This window comes from Papio anubis, chromosome 1 (genome assembly GCF_008728515.1).
Source record: "Papio anubis isolate 15944 chromosome 1, Panubis1.0, whole genome shotgun sequence".
In the NCBI taxonomy this organism is placed as follows: Eukaryota; Metazoa; Chordata; class Mammalia; order Primates; family Cercopithecidae; genus Papio; species Papio anubis.
The window spans coordinates 9,071,840-9,096,533 of NC_044976.1; the positions used below are offsets into that span (position 1 = coordinate 9,071,840).

General features: G+C 44.2%; 1 protein-coding gene across 9 annotated transcripts in view; it reads left to right on the forward strand.

The window, feature by feature from the left end:
* Positions 1-631: 631 nt before the first annotated feature.
* KIF1B (kinesin family member 1B) overlaps positions 632-24,694 on the forward strand; it is a 175,154-nt gene continuing 151,091 nt past the window's right edge. For 5 of the 9 annotated variants that reach the window (XM_021941768.2, XM_021941673.2, XM_021941650.2 and 2 more), the window contains exons 1-2: positions 783-955; positions 19,761-19,941. In XM_021941768.2, coding sequence (XP_021797460.1) covers positions 19,836-19,941 — 106 coding nt within the window. In that variant the 5' untranslated portion in view covers positions 783-955; positions 19,761-19,835. Of the gene's footprint in view, positions 956-19,760; positions 19,942-24,694 lie in introns of all 9 variants that reach the window. The other 4 variants (XM_021941628.2, XM_021941811.2, XM_021941579.2 and 1 more) reach the window with 2 other exon arrangements.

The window sequence follows — 24,694 nt, forward strand, 5'->3', positions numbered from 1 at the left end:
AGTGGAATGCCCACCCCAAGTCATGCTTTTCCATTACTCATTCCGCCTTCTCTCCCGAGGTGGCGCGTGGGAGGTGTTGTGCTCGGGTTCGGTAAGAATAGGCCAGGCAGCTTCCCGCGGGATGCGCTCATCCCTTCGCGGGGTTCCGCTTCCACCGCGCCGCGTTCGGCCGATTCCGCCTGCGCGATGTTTTCCGACGGACAATGACTCCACTCTCGGCGCCTCCCATGTTGATCCCAGCTCCTCTGCGGGCGTCAGGACCCCTGGGCCCCGCCCCGCTCCACTCAATCTTTTGTCCCCGTACAAGGCGGATTAACGGGGTGGCTGGGGGCGGCTGATGCCGACGAACGCCCTTGGGGGCCACCCGGGAGGGAACTCCGGGCTCCGGCTTTGGCCAACCCCGCACCCCCTCACCGCGCCGGTCCCAGGGCCACCAGAGGGCGCTCGGTGTCCCCGCAGCCCCCCCGCAGAAGCCCCGCTCCCTGGCTCCCCCTGCGATTGGCTGGCCGCCCCGAGCTCTGTGCTTTGATTGGTCACCGCCCGCGTCCGTCGCGGGCGCCGGGGCGGGCCGAGGTGACGCGCAGCCGCCCCGCTCGGGGCGGTGTCCCGCGCCGGCGACTGCGGGCGGAGTTTCGCTAGGACCTACGCGGGGCAGTCTGACGGCAGCGGTCCTGGGAGGCGCCCGCGCGCGTCGGAGCAGCTCCCCGTCCTCCGCAGCCGTCACCGCCAGCCGTCGCCGCGCCCTGGCCTCCCGCGCTCGCGCACTCCTGCCCGCCGCCCACCTCCCACCTCAATGCGGTGCCGGGGTGCTGCGTGATGGGGCTGCGGAGCGGCGCCCTGCGGCTCGCGGCGGCAGCTGCTCGCGCTGAGGTGCGTCGGTGCCCGGCTCCCGGCGCCGCCGCGCGCCGCGGCTCCTGTTGATCCGGTCCGCCCGTCGGTCTGCAGCGCGGCTGAGGTAAGGCGGCGGGGCGGGTAGCGGTTGACGCCGCGGCCGCCAGGCCGGGGAGGGGGCCGCTCCCGCGGGGAGGAGCGGCCGGGCCGGGGTCCGGGCGGGGTCTGAGGGGAGGTAGCGCGGGGCGGGCGCCGGGTGCGGGAGCCTCGTCCTCGGGGGAGGGGACCCCTCCCTAGGCCAGCCGCGAGTCCCGGGCTGGCGTCCAGCGGCCAGCGGGGGCCCACGCAGTGCCCCGCACCGGCCCTCCGTTTCCCCCGCGCTGCCAGGCCCCGGCTGTGTCTAGCGCTCGCCAGATCCGCCACTGCCTGGCCCTTCTCTGGGCTCCGCGCACGTTGCAGCCCAGGGGGACGGCTCTGCTCCGTTTGAAGCCATCGTTTCTCATTTCCCCTCTCCCCTTTCCCCCTTTATGGTGGGCATCGGGCTTCGGCTGGGAATGTGGCTATGCCCTTTTGCCAGATGGAGATAGGAAAGGTCATCGCTTGGCGCTGGAGGAGCCGAGGGCTGGAGGCCTGGAAAGAGGGGTGCGATGGGAAGGGAGGGGGCTTGTTGGATGCTGGCCAGGTGTGAGGAAGGCTGGTGTGGTCTCGGCGTTCAGCCGATTGGGATTACTCGGGCAGCCATATTGGGAGGATGATCTGACAGATCCTTTAGGAGCCAAGTCCAGTTGCTGGAAGGCACCGAGTGACAGCCCTGGCAGCTTTCAGGGTGACTAGCCAGACCAGAAGCCAAGTTGTGGGGGTTGGGAGGCTGCTTGAGCAAGCTAGTCATTGTTCGTGCAACACAAAACATTCCCGCCCCTAACGCCAGAATGGAGCTTCCAGATCACTTTTTTTTTTTCCTTGATTGCTAAATGAGCTTCCAAGGTAAACTGCCCTCAAGATTCCATTCTCGTTGGGGTGAAATTCCGTGTTTCTCTATTCATCTTCTGCGTCCAGTGCGGGGGCTGTGGAAGGCCCGCTGATGCTTTCCATGTGCATAGGCCGATCTGAGGATTGCTAAGGCCGCTGTATCAGTATGGAGACCTCGAGTGGCCATAGAGCATTGGATGGATAGATTTTCAGAGTCCCTCAACTTGCACAGAAGAAGTAAACCAGAGTATTCTGATAGCGGGCGAGGCTAGTGGCGGCATTTCTGAGGATGCAGGCTGTCATCTTTGTGGAATCTCGAGGTAGCTGAAATTAGATTGTCAACATATCCCTTGCTCATATCTCTTACTGCTTTGGGCAGCTGTTCTGCCACCATTGAACATTCCGCTTTGTGTCATGATGTGCCTGTCTGAGCCTGATGAAAGTGTGCTGATGAGATCTGAATAACTCTTAAGAGGTAATATCATGGTGGATATTTTATTTAAAGGCTGGCATTTTGTCTCCTGAGTTTAGTCATAACAAAATCTAGTTCTTGTGTTCCTCTAAGAAGTGAGGTGGAGTTTTCTGATTAAGTTGGTATGGTTGTTGGATTATAGAGCAAGTGGAGCTGTGAATGTACCGTTTGAGGGTGGAATATGAGAATTGCACACAGGTTGGTATTGTAAAGCAGGTCTGGAGACAATCAATAACTGGGTTCAGCATGAGTCTGTAGATCTGTTCTTTCCTACATCCTAGATGTGGACAGGACCTGGAGAGATGGCATGCCTGCTTTCTTCTTTGTGGCCTCTGCTTTCATTCAAGTTCAACTTGTTAATAAATTCTCATAACTTCTCAGGTTGAACTATGTAAAAAATTTTGGGCTGGGTGCGGTGGCTCATGCCTGGTAATCCCAACACTTTGGGAGGCTGAGACAGGAGGATCCCTTGAGCTCAGGAGTTCGAGACCACCCTGGATAATACAGTGGGACTCTGTCTCTACAAGAATAAATGAATAAATAAATACCTGGGCATGGTACCAAGGCCCGGCCCTCAGCCATTTGGGGAGGCTGAGGGTGGGAAGATCAGCTGAGCCAGCCCAAAGGCAACAGCAAAAGTGACCCAGCTCCAAAAAAAAAAAAAAAAAATATATATTTATATATATATTCATACTGACACATATGTATATACACACACACATATATATGTGTATATATATAAATTTAAAAAATTTGGATAGGGTTTCATTGGCTAAAACCAACAATTTCATACTTTATTAATGTTTTACTTTAAACTCTGTTGAATCAAATGTAACTTCAACAGAAACTAATGTTTTTTGCATTACACTAATATGAGAGAAATACAGAATGTTTTGAAATTCCATGCCCTAAGTTAGAAATATTTCTAAGTTTTTAATTTTTCGAGTTACTTTATTAGTATAAAGAGTTGAACATTTTTGATTAACAGTAAGTTCAGCATTTGGTAAAATCAGACCTGATTGTGAATCTGATACGGAGGCTAGATTTTGTGAGTATGTGTAGCTCTGCTCTGATGAGTGTTTTTCCAAAATGTATCCAATTAAATACAGCTTTTAAGGCTTAGAACAGACTGTTTTTCCTTTTCAAGACCAGATATGAATGCACTTTTCCTTTTTTCTCTCTTTCTTCTTTCCCATTTTGATTTTGTGCAGGGAATAAGTGTCCAAGAAAGTCTGCCAATGGAGTCTTTCTTAAGGCCAAAGCTTTTTAGCCCATTTTCCCACTGTGGTCTTGTCCTGGGTACAAAGTAAAGAACAATGGGCCCCCTGCCTTCCTGTTTGTAATCCCCTTCCCACGCTGCTAATCATAGTAGATCTTTTCCAGGAGGAAGCATATCCTTTTGGTCTTGTAAACTAACATGATATAATTTCATAATGCTCTGAAGTTAAAGATATTTTATGTCTATTTCATGTATTTCTCTTTGAAAGATGGCCTCGTTTGAACAGATACTGGTGAATATCTGGATTCCATGGAAGAGTGTGAATAAATATGCACACTTCTTGAACTTTTTTTGTGCAGCTTATCAGGATAGAAGTGAAATTAAACAGAAGTGACCGTGGTAGGAAAAACCTGCAAAAGGTGCCTTGGGCCGGCTGCAGTGGCTCACATCTGTAATCCCAGTGCTTTGGGAGGCTGAGGCGGGAGGATTGCTTCACATCAAGAGTTTGAGACAAGCCTTGGACAACAAAGCAGGACCCCCATCTCTACCAAAAAAAAAAAAAAAAGCTGGGTGTGGGTGGTGTGTGTTTGTAGTCCTAGTGCCTTGGGGGCTGAGTTGGGAGGATGGCTTGAGTTTGAGATTACAGTGAGCTATGACAGCGCCATTGCACTTCACTCTGGGCTCAGACCTTGCTTGCTGAAAATAAAAAGATGCGTTGGACTTCTCGGAGTTGAACTGTTTGGTTAATGGGCCACTGATCCATTGATGCTCTTTTACTATAGGCATTACCCATTAACTGAGGGTGCATGTAGAGATTTAGTTCGTTACCTTCAAGGAACTCACACTGTACCATTTCTTTCCTTTTTTTTTTTTTTTTTTTTTTAAGACAGAGTCTTGCCCGGTTGCCCAGGCTGGAGTGCAATGGCATGATCTCAGCCCACTGCAACCTCCGCCTCCCGAGTTCAAATGATTCTCCTGCCTCAGCCTCCCGAGTAGCTGGGATTACAGGTACCCGCCACCATGCCCAGCTAATTTTTGTATTTTTCGTACAGATGGGGTTTCACCATGTTGGCCAGGCAGGTCTCGAACTCCTGACCTTGTGATCCACCTGCCTCGGCCTCCCAAAGTGCTAGGATTACAGGCATGAGCCACCGCACCCTGCCTTTTTTTTTTTTTTTTTTTTTGCGGGGGTGATGGAGTCTTGCTCTGTCGCCCAAACTGGAGTGCCATGGTGCCATCTTGACTCACTGCAACCTCCTCCTCCCGGGTTCAAGCGATTCTCCTGCCTCAGCCTCCTGAGCAGCTGGGACTACATGCGTGTACCAACACGCCCAGCTAATTTTTGTATTTTTAGTAGAGATGGGGTTTCACCATATTGGCCAGGCTAATCTTGAACTCCTGACCTTGTGATCCACCTGCCTCTGCCTCCCAAAGTGTTGGGATTACAGGCGTGAGCCACCGTGCGCGGGCAGATTTTACTTCTTTTACTTCCTTTTCTATACTACAACCTCTGGGTTGCATTGCTTGCAGTTTTTATTCTTTCTTGTTATTCTTCAGGACTTACTATGCAGAAGCCAGCCTCACATCATCCCTGTCATCCATACCCTCCATTCTTACTCTCTGTCTTGGGGAAACCTACATAGTGCTGGAAATTAGTTCCACAATTAATGTGTACTCTGAGGTCTCCCTTAAATCCGTCTTTGGTCCCCGTCGGAGCAGTTCTGCTTAGTTCCCTCCCCATTTCTCCACAGTTGCTATTATAAAATCTGGACCCCTTGACTCAAACCTCTCACTGCCCCATGCTTGGCAGAATACCTTGCCTGCCACCTCGTAGGAAAAAAGGGCACGAACTCCCTGAGCTTTCCCTTCCTCTACTTACAAACTTTTCTGCCCTCCTTCTTCCATTCTTTCCCTCAGTGTGAGACAGAGGTTACTCTGTCTTGGCCTCTGTCAGGGATAGCACTCTTCTAATCTCTAGGAACTTGCAGCATTGGTTGCTTTTCTTTTCCCTGCAGTACTTCCCCACTGTTCTATTTTTTTTTTTCTTTTTGAGACAGAGTCTTGTTCTGTCACCCAGACTGGAGTGCCTGATCTTGGCTGACTGCAACCTCCGCCTCCCAGATTCAAGCGATTCTCCTGCCTCAGCCTCCTGAGTAGCTGGGATTACAAACATGTGCCACCATGCCTGGCTAATTTTTGTATTTTTAGTAGAGATGGGGTTTCACCATGTTGGCCGGGCTGCTCCTGAACTTCTGACCTCAGGTGATCCGCCCGCCTCGGCTTTCCAAAATGTTGGGATTACAGGCGTGAGCCATTGTGCCCGGCCTTTTCCACTGTTCTTGAACACATCAGGCACAGTCCTACCATAGGGCCCTTGCTCTTACTCTTCCTTTTTCTTTTCTTTTTTTTTTTTGAGACAGAGTCTTGCTGGGTCTCCCAGGCTGGGGTGCAGAGGCACCATCTCGGCTTACCGCAACCTCCGCCTCCTGGGTTCAAGCAATTCTCCTGCCTCAGCTTCCTGAGCAACTGGGATGGTAGGCACCTGCCACCATGCTTGGCTAATTTTGTATTTTTAGTAGAGGTGGCGTTTCACCATGTTGGTCAGGCTGGTCTCGAACTTCTGACCTCAGGTGATCTGCCTGCCTCAGCCTCCCAGAGTGCTGAGATTACAGGCGTGAGCCACCACACTCGGCTGCTCTTACTCTTTCTTCTGCCTGGAATACTTTTTCCCTGAGATCTGCTTGGCTAACTCCTTCACCTCTTTCAAGTCTGCTTAAATCTCAGCACGTCAGCAGGCCCACCCTGACCTCATTTATGCACCTACACAGCACTCCTTCCCACCATACTCTTGATCCCCCCGACTTTGCTGTATGTACTTCTCCATCATGCTGATTACATTCCTGATTCTCTATAGGGATTTATTATTTTTAATGTTCTCCCTTTCACTACTAGAATGTACATTCCTCCATGGCAAGGAGGTTTATCTTTTTTGTTCGCTGATTATTTTTCCCAGGAACAGCCTGTTGCATTGTAGGCACCCAGTAAATAGCTATTGAATAAAGTATAGAAATGTGCAGTCTTTCCAATATAAATAAAGGGCTGGGGGGAGGAAAAGCCCTCCTTTGTTTCTGTTCCTTCCAGTAAAATCCTGCATTCCTATTTGCTCTCTCCTGCTCATCATAGCCAGGCTCTGACAGTATTATGGATACTGGCATTTCCCACTTCCATGCCAACCCACTACAGACTGGCTTCAGTGTCCCCTCCTGCCCCCCACTTCATGTATACTGCCCTTGCTCTGGTTTCTAGCCTTTATTGCCGAAACCAGGAGGCACACTTCACACTTTTGCAGTACTAAGTATGTTACTCATTTCATTTTTTCCTTCCTTGAACGTTTGGCTACTCTGTTTGTGGGCTGGTTTCAGTCTTCTGAACCTGCTGTTTTTCTGGCCACTCACATGGCTATTAAATTCATTCAACACAAATCTTTGTGCAACTTTTTTTTTTCTGAGGCAGAGTCTCGCTCTGTTGTCCAGGCTGGAGTGCAGTGGTGTGACCTCGGCTCACTGCAACCTTCATCTCCCTGGTTCAGTTGATTCTCCTGCCTCAGCCTCCCGAGTAGCTGGGATTTTAGGCATGTGCCACCACACCCAGCTAATTTTTGTATTTTTAGTAGAGATGGGATTTCACATGTTGGCCAGACTGGTCTCGAACTCCTGACCTCAAGTGATCCACCCGCTTTGGCCTCCCAAAGTGCTGGGATTACAGGCGTGAGCCACAATGCCCAGCTGATCTTTGTGTAACTTTTAAAAGCTTGCTGTGTTTTTTGGTTTTATTTGTTTTTAGGAACTAGAACTTTGACTACATGACATATTTATAGTATTAAATATAGCAGAATAGGCTATTATAGGAAGTTTTTATTTATGTATAATTTATGTCAGTTACTACTTCTAGAAAGGATTTGAGCAGCTTACCACAAATATATACAGTGAGGCTATTAAAATATAAATAAGAAGTAAAAATTTATGTAACAAGAAAAAGTAAATGTATAGCTTGCCTAGGCTAATGTGGTTATTGTAATTTAATTTGGAAGCATGGAATTTAATGCAAAAAGGGAAAGATAAATTGTACAATTTTCATTCTGGTAAATGAAAGCCTAATAGTTTGTCAAGAGAAACCTTTTTTCTTAGTATTAAATTCTAAAGGTGTTCTAAGAGAAAGTTATTATAAACATCCTGATATAAAGAGATATGTACGGCCGGGTGCGGTGGCTCACACCTGTAATCCCAGCACTTACGGAGGCTGAAGCTGGTGTATCACTGAGGTTAGGAGTTTGAGACCAGCCTGACCAACATGGAGAAACCCTGTTTCTACTAAAAATACAAAATTAGCTGGGCTTGGTGGTGCGTGCCTATAATCCCAGCTACTTGGGAGACTGAGGCAGGAGAATCGCTTGAACCCGGGAGGTGGAGGTTGCAGTGAGCTGAGATCGTGCCATTGCACTCCAGCCTGGGCAACAAGAGCAAAACTCCATCTTAAAAATGAGAAATAAAGAGATACGTACTAGGGCTGGGGACAGTGGCTCACACCTGTAATCCCAGCACTTTGGGAGGCCGAGGTGAGAGGATCGCTTGCGCCTAGTAGTTCGAGATCAGCTTGGGCAGTGAAGCAAGATCTCACCTCTATTAAAAATAAATTTAGTGACTGGGTGCAGTGGCTGATGCCTATAATCTCAGCACTTTGGGAGGCCGAGGCAGGTGGATCACTTGAGGTCAGGAGTTCGAGACCAACCTGACCAACATGGAGAAACTCCATCTCTACTAAAAATACAAAAATTAGCTAGACTTGGTGGCAGGCACCTGTAATCCTAGCTACTTGGGAAGCGAAGGCAGGAGAATCGCTTGAACCTGGAAGGTAGAGGTTGCAGTAAGCCAAGATGGTACCACTGCACTACAGCCTGGGCGACAAGAGCGAAACTCCATCTCAAAAAAGAAAAAAAGAAAGAAAGAAAAGGGGTCTCACTTTTTCACCGCCCAGGTTGGAGTGCAGTATTGTGATCGTAGCTCATGGCAGCCTCAAACTCCTTGGTTCAAGCAACCCTCCCACCTCAGCCTCAGGAGTAGCTGGGTACTACAGGCATGCGTCACTGCCCTGTTTATTTTTTACTTATTTTTTAAAGGTATTTGAAGAACATTTCTTTCTTTTACTTACAGAAGCTATTGAAAACATTTAGTACATATCTGTCTATCTTATCTTATCTATCTATCTATCTATCTATTTATTGAGACGAGGTCTCACTCTGTTGCCCAGGCTGGAATACAGTGGAACAATCACAGTTCACTGCAGCCTCTATCTATCTATTTATTTATTGAGACGGGGTCTCACTCTTTTGCCCAGGCTGGAATACAGTGGAACAATCACAGTTCACTGCAGCGTCTATCTCCCAGGCTCAAGTAATCCTCCTCCTTCAGCCTCTGGAGTTATTGGGACTATAGGCACGTGCCACCTTTTTTTTTGAGATGAAGTTTCATTCTTGTTGCCCAGGCTGGAGTGCAATGGCTCGCGATCTTGACTGACCACAACCTCTGCCTCCTGGGTTCAAATAATTCTCCTGCCTCAGCCTCCCGAGTAGCTGGGATTACAGGCATGAGCCACTGTTCCTGGCCAGATAGTAGTTAAAACATTTGGGGAGTGTGACTGAGCCTGTTTAGCCATATTGAAGATTGAAAATCTTATGTGTCAGGAGACTATTCTTGTATAGTCTGATCCTTGGATTGGGTTAGAATACAGAAAGAAGGTTTTTTTTTTTTTTTTTTTTTTAAGATGGAGTCTCACTCTGTCGCTCAGGCTGGAGTGTAATGGTGCGATTTTGGCTCACTGCAACCTCCACCTCCGAGGTTCAAGCAATTCTCCTGCCTCAGCCTTCTGAGTAGCTGGGATTACAGGCATGTGCCACCTCGCCCAGCTAATTTTTGTATTTTTAGCAGAGATGGGATTTCACCATATTGGCCAGGCTGGTCTCAAACTCCTGACCTCAAATGATCCGTCCACTTCAGCCTCCCAAAAGACTGGGATTACAGGCATGAGCTATTGCACCCGGCCTGCTTTTCTAATATATGATTCATTTTGAACTTCCACAGCATGGCCCATGGTTAACTTTTATCCATAGAGTCAAAAATCAAGAATAAATAGTGACTACACACAGACACACACACACCAATTCTTAAAATATGGGGGGCCATTATCAGTATATCCATTGTCAGCAGCACAGTGTTTGGTCCGAAAACCTGCTTGGTCTTCATGGAAAGTATTGGACTGAAAGATGCAAAATGTGATATAAGGAGGACTTTATCATAGCATCTCAAAAGGAGATCTCTAGCTACAAAAATTTATTTTGGGGTACCTATTCATTCTTTAAATTATAATTCACGCTTTAAAACGTAATTCAGAGGAAGAGATTATCTTTTAAATAGCTACTTGTTACAAATTGGTTTTTGTATGACAAACTGTGCTAATATTGAATTAATTAATTAATTTATTTAGACAGTGTCTCGTTCTGTAGCCCAGGTTGGAGTGCAGTGGTGCAATCTTGGCTCACTGCCACCTCCACCTCCCAGGTTCAAGCGATTCTCATACCTCAGCCTCCTGAGTAGCTGGGATTACAGGCATGCCCCACCATGCCTGGCTAATTCTAATATGGAATTTAAAAGACTACATTTCTGCTTAATTCTAACAAACGTACTGAATTAAAGTATCAGTATATGAGGGGTAAGGGAATTACTGACTGCAACATAGGGGCAGAATGAAATAAATGGAAAAGTGAGGAATCAGTAGAGCAGTTTTATGGAGCAAAGGATAAAAAGTTATGCCGTTTTACTCAGAAAAGCAGATGGATATTAAGAAATGAATTAATGCTTCCTGCTCCATGGGCTCATTTGACCTTGTCATTGAAAGATGTGGACTTGTAATAGGTTGAGAAGGGAGATTGGGCTTCTAGGAATCCATGTGTGTAGTGTAGGAAGGTGGTGGCTAGTGGAGAAGAAGGCTTAGAGTTAGGCAGGGAAAGCTGAGACAGGGGAAGTAGGTTGGATTGTGGAGGCCCTTGAACTTTTAGGTTATGCTCTGAGGCTGTGGCATCCAACTGAAGGTTTTTAAGGAGAGGCAATGGCATGAACTGATCATTTTTTAAGGAATATAATCCTGGCTGTTTCTATAGAAAAGGGATGTTACAAACACAAACGAACCAAAAAACTATTATTATTTCATTCTTGTTTATCACTTTGCTGAACGATTGATTTGAGTCTTCTCCTTAGATTCCTTATAATCCAAAGTGCCTTTGAGGGCAAATGGGAATTCCACAAGATCAAAATTAAACAATTGGGCAAAAATTGAGAAAAATTCAAATGAATTAGACCTAAATGTTTTATTGTCTCTTTAATGTTAGTGAATGCTTCTGGAATTTTTGCTCCATTCCACTTTCCTAATGCTTCTAATTGTATGTCATAAGGAAAAGTGGTCAGAGGAACAGTTTAGAACTCAGGCTGTGTAAGTGATTTAGAGTATGTATGGTTACCTTTTCTACCTGTCTTTCTGCTCTGGTTTTCAAAACTTGGAAGATGTATTGTTTTGCTAATTATTGAGAAGTGTTGTTTTCCTTTAACTTCTTAAAAATACTCTGTAGTCTGGGCGCGGTGGCTCACACCTGTAATCCCAGCACTTTGGGAGGCCGAGGCGGATGGATCATGAGGTCAGGAGTTTGAGACCAGCCTGGCCAACATAGTGAAACCCTGTCTCTACTAAAAATACAAAAATTAGCCAGGTGTGGTGGAACATACCTGTAGTCCCAGCTACTTGGGAGACTGAGGCAGGAGAATCACTTGAACCTGGGAGGTAGAGGTTGCAGTGAGCCGAGACGGCTGTTGCACTCCATCTAGCCTGGGTGACAGAGCAAGACTCTGTCTCAAAAACAAAACAAAACCACAAAACAAAAAACACCTCTGTAAAATTATTGTTTCTCGCTGGGTTTTAAACTTGATTTCAGACTTACGTAAGTAATTCTTTAAAGGAGCAGGGAGTTTTGAAGCTGTAAGTCTTTGATGGATATCTATTATAATAGAGATACTGTTTATTGTAGTAGAGAAGTAACAAAATAACTTTCTGTAGTCCACTTAACTGTAGCTTCCAATGACTGGATAAAATTTTCACAATATTTTGAAGATGGTTTCAAGTTTTTTTTTTTTAGATGGAGTCTTGCTCTGTTGCCAGACTGGAGTACAGTGGTGTGATCTCAGCTCACTGCAACCTTCGCCTCCTGGGTTTAAGCAATTCTCCTGCCTCAGCTTCCCAAGTAGCTAGGACTACAGGCACGTGCCACCACACCCAGCTAGTTTTTGTATTTCTAGTAGAGACAGGGTTTCACCATGTTGGCCAGGATGGTTTTGATCTCTTGACCTCATGATCTGCCCACCTCGGCCTCCCAAAGTGCTGGGATTACAGGCGTGAGCCACTGTGCCCGGCCTGAAGGTTTTACCAGGAGAAAGTAAAATCAGAAAAAATATTTAGGTTTAGGTTGTTTTGGGAAAGTAATTAGATATAAACTTCTAAAAAGGATAGATGTTATTAGTACACCACAATGTCCGTCTAATTTTTGTGTTTTTTTTTTTTTTTTGTAGAAATAGGGTTTCACATGTTGCCTAGGCTGGTCTTGAACTCCTGGGCTCAAGCCATCTGCCTGCCTTGGCCTCCCAAAGTGCTGGGATTACAGGCGTGAGCCGCTACGCCCAGCTTGTTTTGTGTTTTTTAGGAGATGTTGTTGGCTCTGTTGTCCAAACTGGAGTGCAGTGCTGGAATCATGGCTAATTGCAGCCTCCAACTCCTGGGCTCAAGTGATCTATCCACCTCAGCCTCTCGAGTAGCTGAGATTACCGGTGCATGCCACCACACCCAGCTAATTGAAGCAAAAATGCTTTTTGGTGGAGAGTGTCTCAATATGTTGCCCAGGCTGGTCTTGAACTTCTGGCCTCAAGCGATTCTTTCACTTCAGCCTCCCAAAGTGTTGGAATTACAGGCGTGAGGCACCATGCCTGGCCCCAATTTATGTTTTTTATTTAATGCTATTTAAATGTTAGTTTGTTGACATCCAATAAATAGGAATTCAACCAAAAAGATTAACTATTGTATTCAAGACCCATCCTGTGTTGTAGGGCAGCTGTCCCCATTATTTTCGGCCCCAGGGACTGTTTTTGTGGAAGACAGTTTTTCCATGGACGGGTTGGGGGGATGGTCTCAGGATGAAACTGTTCCACCTCAGATCATCAGGCGTTAAGATTCTCATAAGGAGCGTGTAACCTAGATCCCTCACATGCACGGTTCACAGTAAGGTTTGCACTTCTATGAGACTCTGATGCCACCACTGATCTCACAGGAGGAGCAGCTCAGGCAATAATGCTCACTTGCCCACTGCTCACCTCCTGCTGTGTGGTCTGGTTTTTAACAGGCCAGAGACCTGTACCACTCTGTGGCCTGGGCGTTGAGGACCCCTCTTGTAGGGGATTAGAAACTTGACTAAGGCCTGGTGTGGTGGGACGTGCGTTGTAGTCCCAGCTACTCGAGGCTGAGGCTGCAGTGAGCTGAGATGATTCCACTGTACTCTAGTCTGGCTGGACAGAGTGAGGCCTTGTCTCAAATAAACAAACAAAGAATTAGCTGGGCATGGTGGTGCACGCCTGTAGCTCCAGCTGCTTGGGAAACTGAGGCAAGAGAGTCACTTGAGCCTGGGAGGTTGAGGCTGCAGTGAGCCATGATTCCCTTGACAGAGCAAGACTCTGTCTGAAAAAAACAACAAAACAACAAAAAAAAGTAATTTATTCTGCCTTGAGCAAGGTCAATGATTTGAAAAGTATTAAATAGAGAAGCAATTGTATTTGGTTTTGGGGTTGGGAGAATCTATCAAGACTTTAGACAGGAGCAAGTGAGAAGGTCCTGGAAGAATAAATTGGAATTTGAAAAGAATAAGACGAAGGACACAGTGGGGAAAGGGAAAGTTGGAACAAAAACACAGGGGCCGAAAAACAGAGGAAGCCCTCTGGTGGGTGGTTGTAAAAGAATGTGGCTGGAGGCAGTGTTCATGTGGGCTTGTAAAAATAGGTGGTTTATGTTGCAGAACACTTTGAATGCCATTGTGGGGAGTTCAGTCATTGCTTGGTAGACAGGCGGGGAACTTGGAGGATTTTGAAGTGGACAGTGATGGAAATAGATCTGTACTTCAGGAAAGTGAATCTTGGCAGTATTGTGTGGTACAGATAGGGCAGATGAAAAGGGATAATTCACCTAATTGGGTAACTGTGGTAAAGATAATAAAAAAGATTTTAAAAAAAGAAAATGGGGATATTGTGTAGTATGGATAGGGTAGGAAGAAGAGAGAAAGCTGGTTAAGAAGGCCTTGAGTGAGAAGTATTGAAAGCCCAAGAAGTAATGGTGGTGGTAGAAATGGAGAGATTTTATAGATATGTCGTGTAATTTAGTGACTGATTAGATGGATAGACAAAGCAAGCTTTTAGCCTGTGTGAGAACAGCAGAATGGTGAGAACATTAAGAAGAAATAGAAAGGAGGTCAAAGAGCTGATATTGTTTGGGGGAGAGAGGTTTTGGCTTTAGTTGTGTGAGACTGAATGAAATGCTGGAAGGATAGCTAGGTAGAGGAGTCAGGTAGTCTGTAGAAAAAGGTATGTATGGGGACATTCGGTATTAGAGATGTTAATGTTTTGGTTCATAGTTACAGATATGTAGTACTTTATATCTAAAGCCCACCAAGGAGGTTTCAGCCTTTCTTGTTTGTAACATTCAGCACTTTGGTAGGTCCTAGGTAGAATACAAAAGAAAAAAGTTTTGTTTTGTTTTTTAAAATTTAAATATGTACGGTATTCAACAATTATCAACATTTTGGCAATCTTGTTCTGTCATCCCCTAACACATTCCTTAATATCATCTAATACCCAGCCTATCTTCAGACTACCCTGATTATCTAAAAAATGTATTTTTAGGCTGAGTGTGGTGGTTCACACCTGTAATCCCAGCACTCGAAGGCCGAGGCTGTAAGATTGCATGAGTCCAGGAGTTCGAGACCAGCCTGGGCAACATAGCAAAACCCTGTCCCTACTAAAAATACAAAAGCTAGCCAGGTGTGGTGGCATGTGCCTGTAATCCCAGCTACTCGGGAGGCTGAGGTGGGAGAATCACCTGAGCCCAGGAGGTCAAGGCTGCAGTGAGCTGAGATCATATCCCTGCACTCCCTCTCCAGCCTGGGCAACCAGAGTGAGACCCTGTCTCAAAAACAAACAAACAAACAAACAAACAAAAACATTGTACTTGGTTGATAAATAATACAAGTCTCTTTTTTTTTTTTTTTGAGACATAGTCTCGCTCTCTCACCAGGCTGGAGTGCAGTGTTCCAATCTTGGCTCGCTGCAACCTCTGCCTCCCAGTTTCAAACAATTCTCCTGCCTCAGCTCCCAAGTAGCTGGGATTACAGGTGCATGTCACCACATTCGGCAAATTTTTGTATTTTAGTAGAGACGGGGTTTCACCATGTTGACCAGGATGGTCTCGATCTTTTGACCCCGTGATCCACCCATCTCAGCCTCCCAAAGTGCCAGGATGACAGGTATGAGCCACTATGCCTGGCCCACAAGCCCAGGGTTATAAAACCCTGTCTCCCCAATTACGCTGTTTGAAGAAACTGGTTGATTTGTTCTGTAGATTGTTTCATATACTGAATTTGCCTGTTTACATCTTTGATGTGTCATCTAAATTGCTTCTTTCCTCCCTACATATCTTCTAAACCGGTAGTCAGATCTAAAGCTTGATTTTATTCAGGGTTTGGTTTTTTAAAAAAGTTTTTATTTTAAGAGGAGTGGGGCAAGAATACTTACTAAGCTGTGTATTTCCTTTGTTCAAGACCAGCCTGGCCAATATGGTGAAACCCCATCTCTACTAAAAACACACAAATTAGCCTGGTGTTGTGTTGGGCACCTGTAATCCCAGCTACTCGGGAGGCTGAGGCAGGAGAATCGCTTGAACCTGTGAGGTTGAGGCTGCACTGAGCCAAGATCTTGCCACTGCACTTCAGCCTGGGTGATAAGAGCGAAACTTCGTCTCAAAAAAAAAAAAAAAAAAAAAGTTGGGAAAAGGCAATATTCTATAATTCTTTCATTTCTTCTGCATTTATTAGCTAGAATTTTTCTGTAAAGAACTTACCCTCGGCCAGGTGCGGTGGCTTACACCTATAATCCTAGCACTTTGGGAGATGGAGGCAGGCGGATCACCTGAGGTCAGGAGTTTGAGACCAGCCTGGCCAACATTGTGAAACCCCGTCTCTACAAAAACTACAAAAATTACCTGGGCGTGGTGGTGGTCTTCTGTAATCCCAGCTACTCAGGAGGCTAAGGCAGGAGAATTGCTTGAATCCAGGAGAAGGAGGTTGTGGTGAGCTAAGATCATGTCATCGCACTCCAGCCTGACCTGGGTGACAGAGTGAGACTCCATCTCAAAAAAAAGAAAAGAAAAGAAAAGAAAAAAAGAACTTACCCTCATTGACTATTTGCTTATCCTGGATATTTTATACAGGCTATACAGAGTAAGTGTATGCTTCCTTCTGTTTTATTTGCTGTTTTCAGGATAATGTGTCTTTTTCTCTCTGTAACCACTGATCTATTAATGAAGTTTTTTTTTAAAAGAAGTATCGTAAACTTATGAATTTATAGATTTGGTTTTTAAAAACCAATTTGCAGTCATTTTTTCCATGTGAGGAACAAGAGAACGTTCTTGCTATTGGAAGTGATGTTGAAAGTCACGCTTTAGAGGGGTTGATGTTGCAACAGGATTAAGCAGTGGTTTAAAGCAGTGCTTCTTAGCTGGGTATTTGTAACACAATCTTTGAAAATTAACCCAAATCAACAAATCCATATCTGGGGCCCATCTGGAAACTTTTGGATACCAGACTGGGAGAGTCTAGACTCCTTTGTTTTTCGAAAGACCCCCGTATCATTCTATTTCATAGAACTCTGTTTAAGGACTATTGGATCAAAGATTAAAAGCTCAAACAACAGTCCAGCTATTACAAGTATCCTAGGTATGTGGTAGTAAGGACATAGATTGAGGTAATGTCAGTGGGAATGAGAGGAAGGAAGGGATAGAATAAAGCAACTTTATATCTTAAAAGTTTCCATATGGTATTTTGTGAATAATGTTGGTAATAATACAAAGTTTCAAAGGGTAGTGACAAAGATGACTCCAACATTTATGGTATTGGGGCTTGGGAGAGTACTGTCGATAGACAAGGGTAGATTGGCAGAGATTGCTAGTTTAGGGGAGAAGATAATGGGTTTTTGGACAAGAGGAGAGTTAAGATGATGGCTGTATTTCAAAGGGAACTCTGGGAGGTTGGAATGTGTTTTATGTTTTGCTTTTTCTGAATGCATTATTCATTCTCTCGGCACAGTACTCAACTAGTGAATATAAGTCATGCTACATTGATTGCGAAGGTTAATAAATGCTAAGTTCTCATTTGATACATGTAATCATAAAAATATTTGATATTTAAATAAAGAACCGTCAGTTTAATGTAAAATAAAATGGGAAACAGACTAGAAAAAACATTGTAGCAAATGGAAAAAGATTGATATAAAAATATATAAACATTTGAAAAAAATCAGTAAACTGGGCAAAGGACTTAAACAGATAATTCTCACAACTGGGAAATATATTTCATTAATTCATGTCATCAACATTTACTGAACTCTTATGTCAGGTACTGTTGTAAGTGCTAGCCAGCAAGACAGGAGATCTCCGAGCATTCTCGTGGTGGAGTGAGAGACTGTGAAAGATGGACAATAGACATGCTCCAAAAAACAAGAATTTCAAATAGCGATGATGCGATTAAGAAAATTAGGGTCCAGATGTGGTGACTCACACCTGTAATCTCAGCACTTTAGAAGGCTGAAGCAGGAGTTTGAGAACAGACTGGGCAACATAACAAGACTTTGTCTCTACAAATAAAATAAAATATTAGTTAGGTGTGTTGGTGTGTGCCTGTAGTCGCAGCTATTTGGGAGGCTGAGGTGAGAGGATCACTTGAGCCCAGGAGTTCAAGGTTACAGTGAGCTATGATTGTGCCACTGTATGGTAGCCTGGACAGGTAGAGAATTGAGGTAGAGAGTGACTTTGGTTTTTATTTTATTTATTTTTCCTTTTCTTGGGAACACATCGGTTATAGTGTTGTGTAGTTGGAGGTTAGCATTCCTAATTATCTGGAAAAAATGTTGGTCAGATAAGTTCTGTAATGGTTCCTGATAATTGGATTCGTAATTACTTTTCTTTTTTAGATTTTTCCTTTGTTTGGTTATTCTTGAAAAAGATTCTATATTGGATAGAGTGTAGAGTTTTTTCTGACTAGAAAAATTGGTTGTTTCTTTTCTTTCTTTTTTTTTTTTTGAGATGGAGTCTCACTCTGTGGCCCAGGCTGGAGTGCAGTGGGGCAATCTCAGTTTACTGCAACCTCTACCTCCTGGGTTCAAGCGATTCTCCTGCCTCAACCTCCCGAGTAGCTGGGATTACAGGTGTGTGCCACCACACCTGGCTAATTTTTGTATTTTTAGTAGAGACGGGGTTTTACCATGTTGGCCAGGCTGGTCTTGAACTCCTGACCTCAAGTAATCCACCTGCCTTGGCCTCCCAAAGTGCTGGAATTACAGGCGTGAGCCACCGCACCCTGCCGGTTGTTTCTTACAGAAGTTACTTACTTGGATTCTTTTCACACAGTAGTGTTGGCTTTGTTCTGTTGGGAGGGAAACTATTCCTCTAAAAAATGTTCACATTTTTCCTATTACTTCATTCAGTAGTGAAATGTAATGATTTGACTCTGCCATGAGTCAGTGATATATCTGAGGGATCTTCGAAGTTAAAGGAAATTGGCTGGGCGCAGTGGCTCACGCTTGTAATCCCAGCACTTTGGGAGCCCGAGGCAGGTGAATGTGAGGTGAGGAGTTCGAAACTGGCCTGGTTGATATGGTGAAACCCCATCTCAACTAAAAATACAAAAATTAGCTGGGTGTGGTGGCGCACGCTGGTAATCTAATCCCAGCTACTCGGGAGGCTGAGGCAGGAGAATTGTTGAATCTGGGAGGCAGAGGTTGCAGTGAGCCAAGGTTGTGACATTGCACTCCAGCCTGGACGACAAGAGCAAAACTCCATCTTAAAAAAACACAAAACAAAAGAAAACCCAGAAGTGAGAAGAAATCACTGCATAGTTAAAGGAATTGAGTGGAAAGTGTCTTTGTCCTTTGCTGTTTAATTACACAGTATATACATCGTGTAACCAAATGTTTCAAACTATAGTTAACATATAGAGAGTTCAGTGCACTTTTTTTTTTTTTTTTGAGATGGTGTCTTGCCTTGTTGCCCAGGCTGGAGTACAGTGGTACGATCTCAGGCTCATTGCAGCCTCCACCTCCCAGGTTCAAGCGATTCTCCTGCCTCAGCCTCCCTAGTAGCTGGGATCACAGGCGCACACCACCATGCCTGGCTAATTTTTGTATTTTTAGTAGAGATGGGGTTTTACCATGTTGGCCAGGCTGGTCTTGAACTCCTGACCTCAAGTGATCCACCCAGCTTGACTTCCCAAAGTGCTGGGATTAGAGCATGAGCCACCACGTCTGGCCCAACGCCCTTCTTTAAAGAGAAGTAGTAAGTGATTTGCCCATGGAAAGTTATCTGTTTAAGGAACTTCTTTAGCAAATAAACACTTTATGTTTTCATTTATTATTGAAGATTGATCCAGAAACAGAGAGAGAGAGATACGTGTTACTTTGTAGTTATGTTTTTTATTAATAAGCAGGGACTTTTTAAAGAAGGAGATAATAGAAAAGGGAAACAAATTTTAGTCTTTAATTTTCTATTTAATAATTTGCTGTTGGTAATATAAGATTTGTAGGGGAGGCCAGGCACAGTGGTGTGTACCTGTAGTCCGAGCTACTTGGGAGACTGAGGCAGGAGGATCACTTGAACCCTGGAGTTCAAAAACCAACATAACAAGACCCCGTCTCTTGAAAAACAAAACAAAACAAACAAAAAAAGATTTGCATGGGAGAAATGGGATGAACATCGTTTTTATAAATGGAAACAGAAATAGAACTAAGATAGTAGTTCTTATGCTTAAGTTAGCCCATGCTTGCTTTAATTTTGACTACCTCATATGGAATTTTTTTCTTTTCAAAGGAAACTTGGCTATAACTTCAAAAGAAGATTTGGTTCTTTATTTCTGGACTGCATATATATAACAAGGCCATTAAAATGTCGGGAGCCTCAGTGAAGGTGGCTGTCCGGGTAAGGCCCTTCAATTCTCGAGAGACCAGCAAGGAATCCAAATGCATCATTCAGATGCAAGGCAACTCGACCAGTGAGTACATGTTGTTTTCTCTCAGCTGTGTTCAGAATAGATGAACATTTGTATGTTAACACTTTGAACTTTGCTATTGTGAATGATCCATTGAATGTTTTCCCCTCTGTGGTGTTTGCTGTAGTATATTTAAATATGGACTATAATTTTATCCCGTACAATTGAGAAACCCTGAATAACTGAACGAATTTAGCAAGTGTTTATGCTTATTAAATTGAAATTTTAATGATAGTAAAGGTATAAACAGTGCTTTTTGCTGAGTCCTAATGTGAAATATACCTGTCAAGGCTGCAAGATTCATTGTTTTTCTTTTTAGATTTTAAATGATACTTGATTTTGCCAAGATGATCTGACAAGTTTTCAGTGATTTTGAGTTGAGCAATGGATATAATATAGAGTAAACTTACACATTATTACTAAAATTATCAGTAATTGCTTCATAGTTTGTTTCTCTGTAGAATTGCTTAGGGAAAAAATGAATTAAGTTGTATCTTTTATACCTGCACTACCAAATTTCTTGATATGGGTCCATAGGCAAATTATCAATTAAAATAGAGGTAGGCTCTACTGTCTTTAAATCTGTAATTTTGTGATACAGAAGAATCATCACCCTTTCAGGCACAAGTTACTGCTGAAGTACACATTCTAACCTCATTATCTTGTGCTCCATTTGCCAGTGTTCTGTGTAGAGGATTCTACTGGTGGAAATGTTTGTTCCACCAAAATCTGGCTAGATATTGCAGCCCACATTTCAGGTAGTTCACATACAACTTTGAATGTTCCGTTGCTTATACTCTTCTCTGAACTTGACAGATAAGGGCTTGCAACAATCTTTTTTTAAAAAAATATTTGAAGGTTGGGTGTAGTGACTAATGCCTGTAATCCCAGCACTTTGGGAGGCCGGGGCAGGAGGATTACTTGAGTCCAGGAGTTGAGGCTGCAGTGAGCTGTGTTCTTGTCACTGCACTTCAGACTGGGCAATAGAGCAAGACCCTGCTTCAAAAAAAGGGTCTGTTTTTGAGATCCCATATATATATTAAAAAAAACTTAAAAGTAGAAGGCTAAACAACTGTACCATTGTAGGTCACTCTTCTGTGTCAATATTGCCAACAGTTCTGTGAATTATATCCTATGAAAAATTATCAAAGAAAAAGAGATGCAGAAGTCAACATTGAATTGGATACTTTAAGCCGGTGAACTTTATGGTATATAAATTGTATCTCAATAAACCTTTTTTTTTTTTCTTTTTTGAGATGGAGCCTCACTCTGTCACCCAGGCTGGAGTGCAGGCATGATCTCAGGGGCCTGCCACCACACCTGGCTAATTTTTGTATTTTTAGTAGAGACAGGGTTTCACCGTGTTGGCCAGGCTGGTCTCAAACTCCTGACCTCAGGTGATCCACCCACCTCGGCCTTGCAATGTGCTGGGATTACAGGCGTGACCCACCGCGCCTGGCCAAGTTTTGGTTTCCTCAACTATTAACTGGAAGTAATATTACATATTTTACTTATATATGGCTACTGAAGAGGGTTGTTTTCAGTACAATGCTGAATGCCTACTGGCTTTTCCACCATACTTTGTCCAAAACCTTTCTAGACAATAGGCTGAGTGGCTCTGCTCTGCCTTGAGTATCCTTTCCAACCCTTCTATCCGATTGCAAGTTTGCTGTAATGTTAGGCTGTAGGGATCACAGAGTTATACCATGGGACCCTGCTCTTAAGGAACTTTTTTTTTTTTTTTTTTTGAGATAGAATCTCACATTGTCATCCAGGCTGGAGTACAGTGTTGTGATCTTGGCTCACGGCAACCTCTATCTCCTGGGTTCAAGCGATTCTCCTGCCTCAGTGTCTTGAGTAGCTGGGATTACAGGCACCCGCCACTATGCCTGGCTCGTTTTTATGTTTTTAGTGGAGATGTAGTTTCACCGTGTTGGCCAGGCTCATTGCAAACTCCTGACTTCAAGTGATCCATCTGCCTTGGCCCCCCAGAGTGCTGGGATTATAGGCATGAGCTGCCGCGACTGGCTGTTTTTTTTTGTTTTTTCTTTTCTTTTTTTTTTTTTTTTTTGAGACGAGGTCTTGCTCTGTCACTCAGGCTGAAGTGCAGTGGTGCAATCATGGCTCACTACAGCCTTGACCTTCTAGGTTCAATCAATCCTCCTGTCTCAGCCTCCCAAGTAGCTGGGACTACAGGCATGTGCCACTATGCCCAGCTAGTTTTTTTCTATTTTCTGTAGAGACGAGGGCTCACTGTATTGTGTAGGCTGGTCTTGAATTTCTGGGCTCGAGTGATCCTCGCCTTGGCCTCCCAAAGTCTTGGGATTGCAGGTATGAGCCACTGTACCCAGCCTCCCTTAAATAGTTTTTAAAATTTGTGGTTGGAGAGACTAGACATATTAAAATAATTTTTTTTTATTTTTCTTTTTTTTTTGAGACGGAGTTTTGTTCTGTCACCCAGGCTGAAGTGCAGTGGTGTGGTCTCTGGGAGACCAGCGGCTGGTCTCCCACTCCTGATCTGAAACCTCTGCCTCTCGGGTTCAAGTGATTCTTCTGCCTCAGCCTCCTGAGTAGCTGGAATTACAGGCACCTGCCACCACGCCTGGCTAATTTTTGTATTTTTAATAGAGATGGGGTCTCACCATGTTGGCCAGGCTGATCTTGAACTCCTGACCTCAGGTCGTCCGCCTGCCTCAGCCTCCCAAAGTGCTGGGATTACAGGTGTGAGCCACTGTGCTCGGCCAAGATAATTTCAGTATAGGATAAAAAGTGATCAAAGTGGTAGTTGTCATAACAAAGGATGATTATTTTATTTTATTTTTTGAAACAGGATCTCACTCTTGTTACCCAGGCTGGAGTACAGTGGCAGCATCTTGGCTCACTGCAACTTCCTCCTCCTGGCCTCAAGCGATCCTCCCACCTTAGCCTCTGGAGTAGTTGGGGCCACAGGTGCGCAGCACTATGCCTGACAAATTTTTGTAGTTTGGTAGAGATGGGGTCTTACTATGTTGCCCAGGCTGGTCTCCCACTCCTGAGCTCAGGCAGTCCACCTGCCTTGGCCTCCCAAAATGCTGGGATTATGGGCATGAGCCACTGCACCCAGCCAAAAAAAAAAAAAAAAAAAAAAAGGATTATTAGAAAGTATAGGCCAGGTGCAGTGACCCCATGCTTGTAATCCCTGCACTTTGGGAGGCCAAGGTGAGTGGATCACCCAAGGTCAGGAGTTTGAGAACAGCCTGACCAACATGATGAAACCTTGCCTCTACTAAAAATACAAAAAATTAGCTGGGCATGGTGGAGTGTGCCTGTAATCCCAGCTGCTCAGGAGGCTGAGGCAGGAGAATCACTTGATTCACTTGAGCCACTGCACTCCAGCCTGGGCAACAAGACCAAAACAGTCTCAAAAAAAAAAAAAAAAAAAATGTGTAAATGTGAATTTGGCAAAGAGCAAATATGAGGATTTATTGATGATATTCCATTTAAGCTGGACCTTGGGATGTAAGATTTAAACTAAACATATAGTATATTTGGGCCGGGCATGGTGGCTCAAGCCTGTAATCCCAGCACTTCAGGAGGCCGAGGCAGGTGGATCACAAGGTCAGGAGTTTGAGACCAGCCTGGCCAATATGGTGAAACCCCATCTTTACTAAAAATACAAAAATTAGCCGGGCATGGTGATGCGCGCCTGTAGTCCCAGCTGCTCGGGAGGCTGAGGCAGAAGAATCGCTTAAACCCTGGAGGTGGAGGTTGCAGAGAGCCAAGATTGTGCCATTGCACTCCAACCTGAGTGGCAGAGCAAGACTCCATCTCAAAATAAACAAAAAACCAAACAAAACCATATAGTATATTTGGGAAAAATTTCAGAATTGTAGCTTATTAGAGCTTATTAGTGATAGTGTTAGGACTAGATAATGGTACTCCTACCCTCAGCTGATTATAACACATCGTTTCCCTGCATATACAATTTTGGCAGGAGTAATTTGTGATTTTTAAATTAGCAGTAGTCTACTGAAACAAAAATCCTCAGTAGGTTAATCAGTCTTGCAAAAATGGCGGTTAGTTTTCTAGCTAAATACGTTGTCCTGGCTTGGAGATTTACAGTCAGTTTGGTTCCTTTGAAAGGTATCTGTTCTTCGAAAGCAATTAATGATATGAGAACCGTTATATCTATTGTATGAGGAACTTTTTTCTGTAGAATATTTGCATTTTCCGTTTTCTACTTGTTTTCTGTTTCTGTTTTCAGCCTTCTATGGCAATTTCTTAGTAATTTGACTAATATGTATGCCAAATAATTTTTAAGTGAGAGATTTTTAACATTTGTGTGAAAGATGCTATGTTTAGAAAGTATTATTGACTTTTTTTTTTTTTTAAAACACCATTGGGCTTAGATTGGAAGTGGGCATGCATTTTGAACATAGACTTGTTGGAAATGAATATGCTGTACACATGTGTTAGCTGCATTAAAAAGGCTGCTTTGCTGGCAAGCTTTGGCCTGGACTGCTGCTCACAAGGATTATAACTGATTGCAGATGGAATGCATTAGAATGTTTCTGCCATAAACTCTTATGAAAAAGTAGAAGAGTATGAAGAGTACTTTAGGGAATGTGCTAAATCTGAAAACTGAGAAGTAGCTATTTTATTTAAGCACTTTCTGGTCTTGGAGGAAATATTTTCCGTGGCAAAAATAAATGTTACTGCCTTGACATTTTGGAGTCCCAAGCACATGCAAATAGCTCTGTTCAATAATATCCCATTA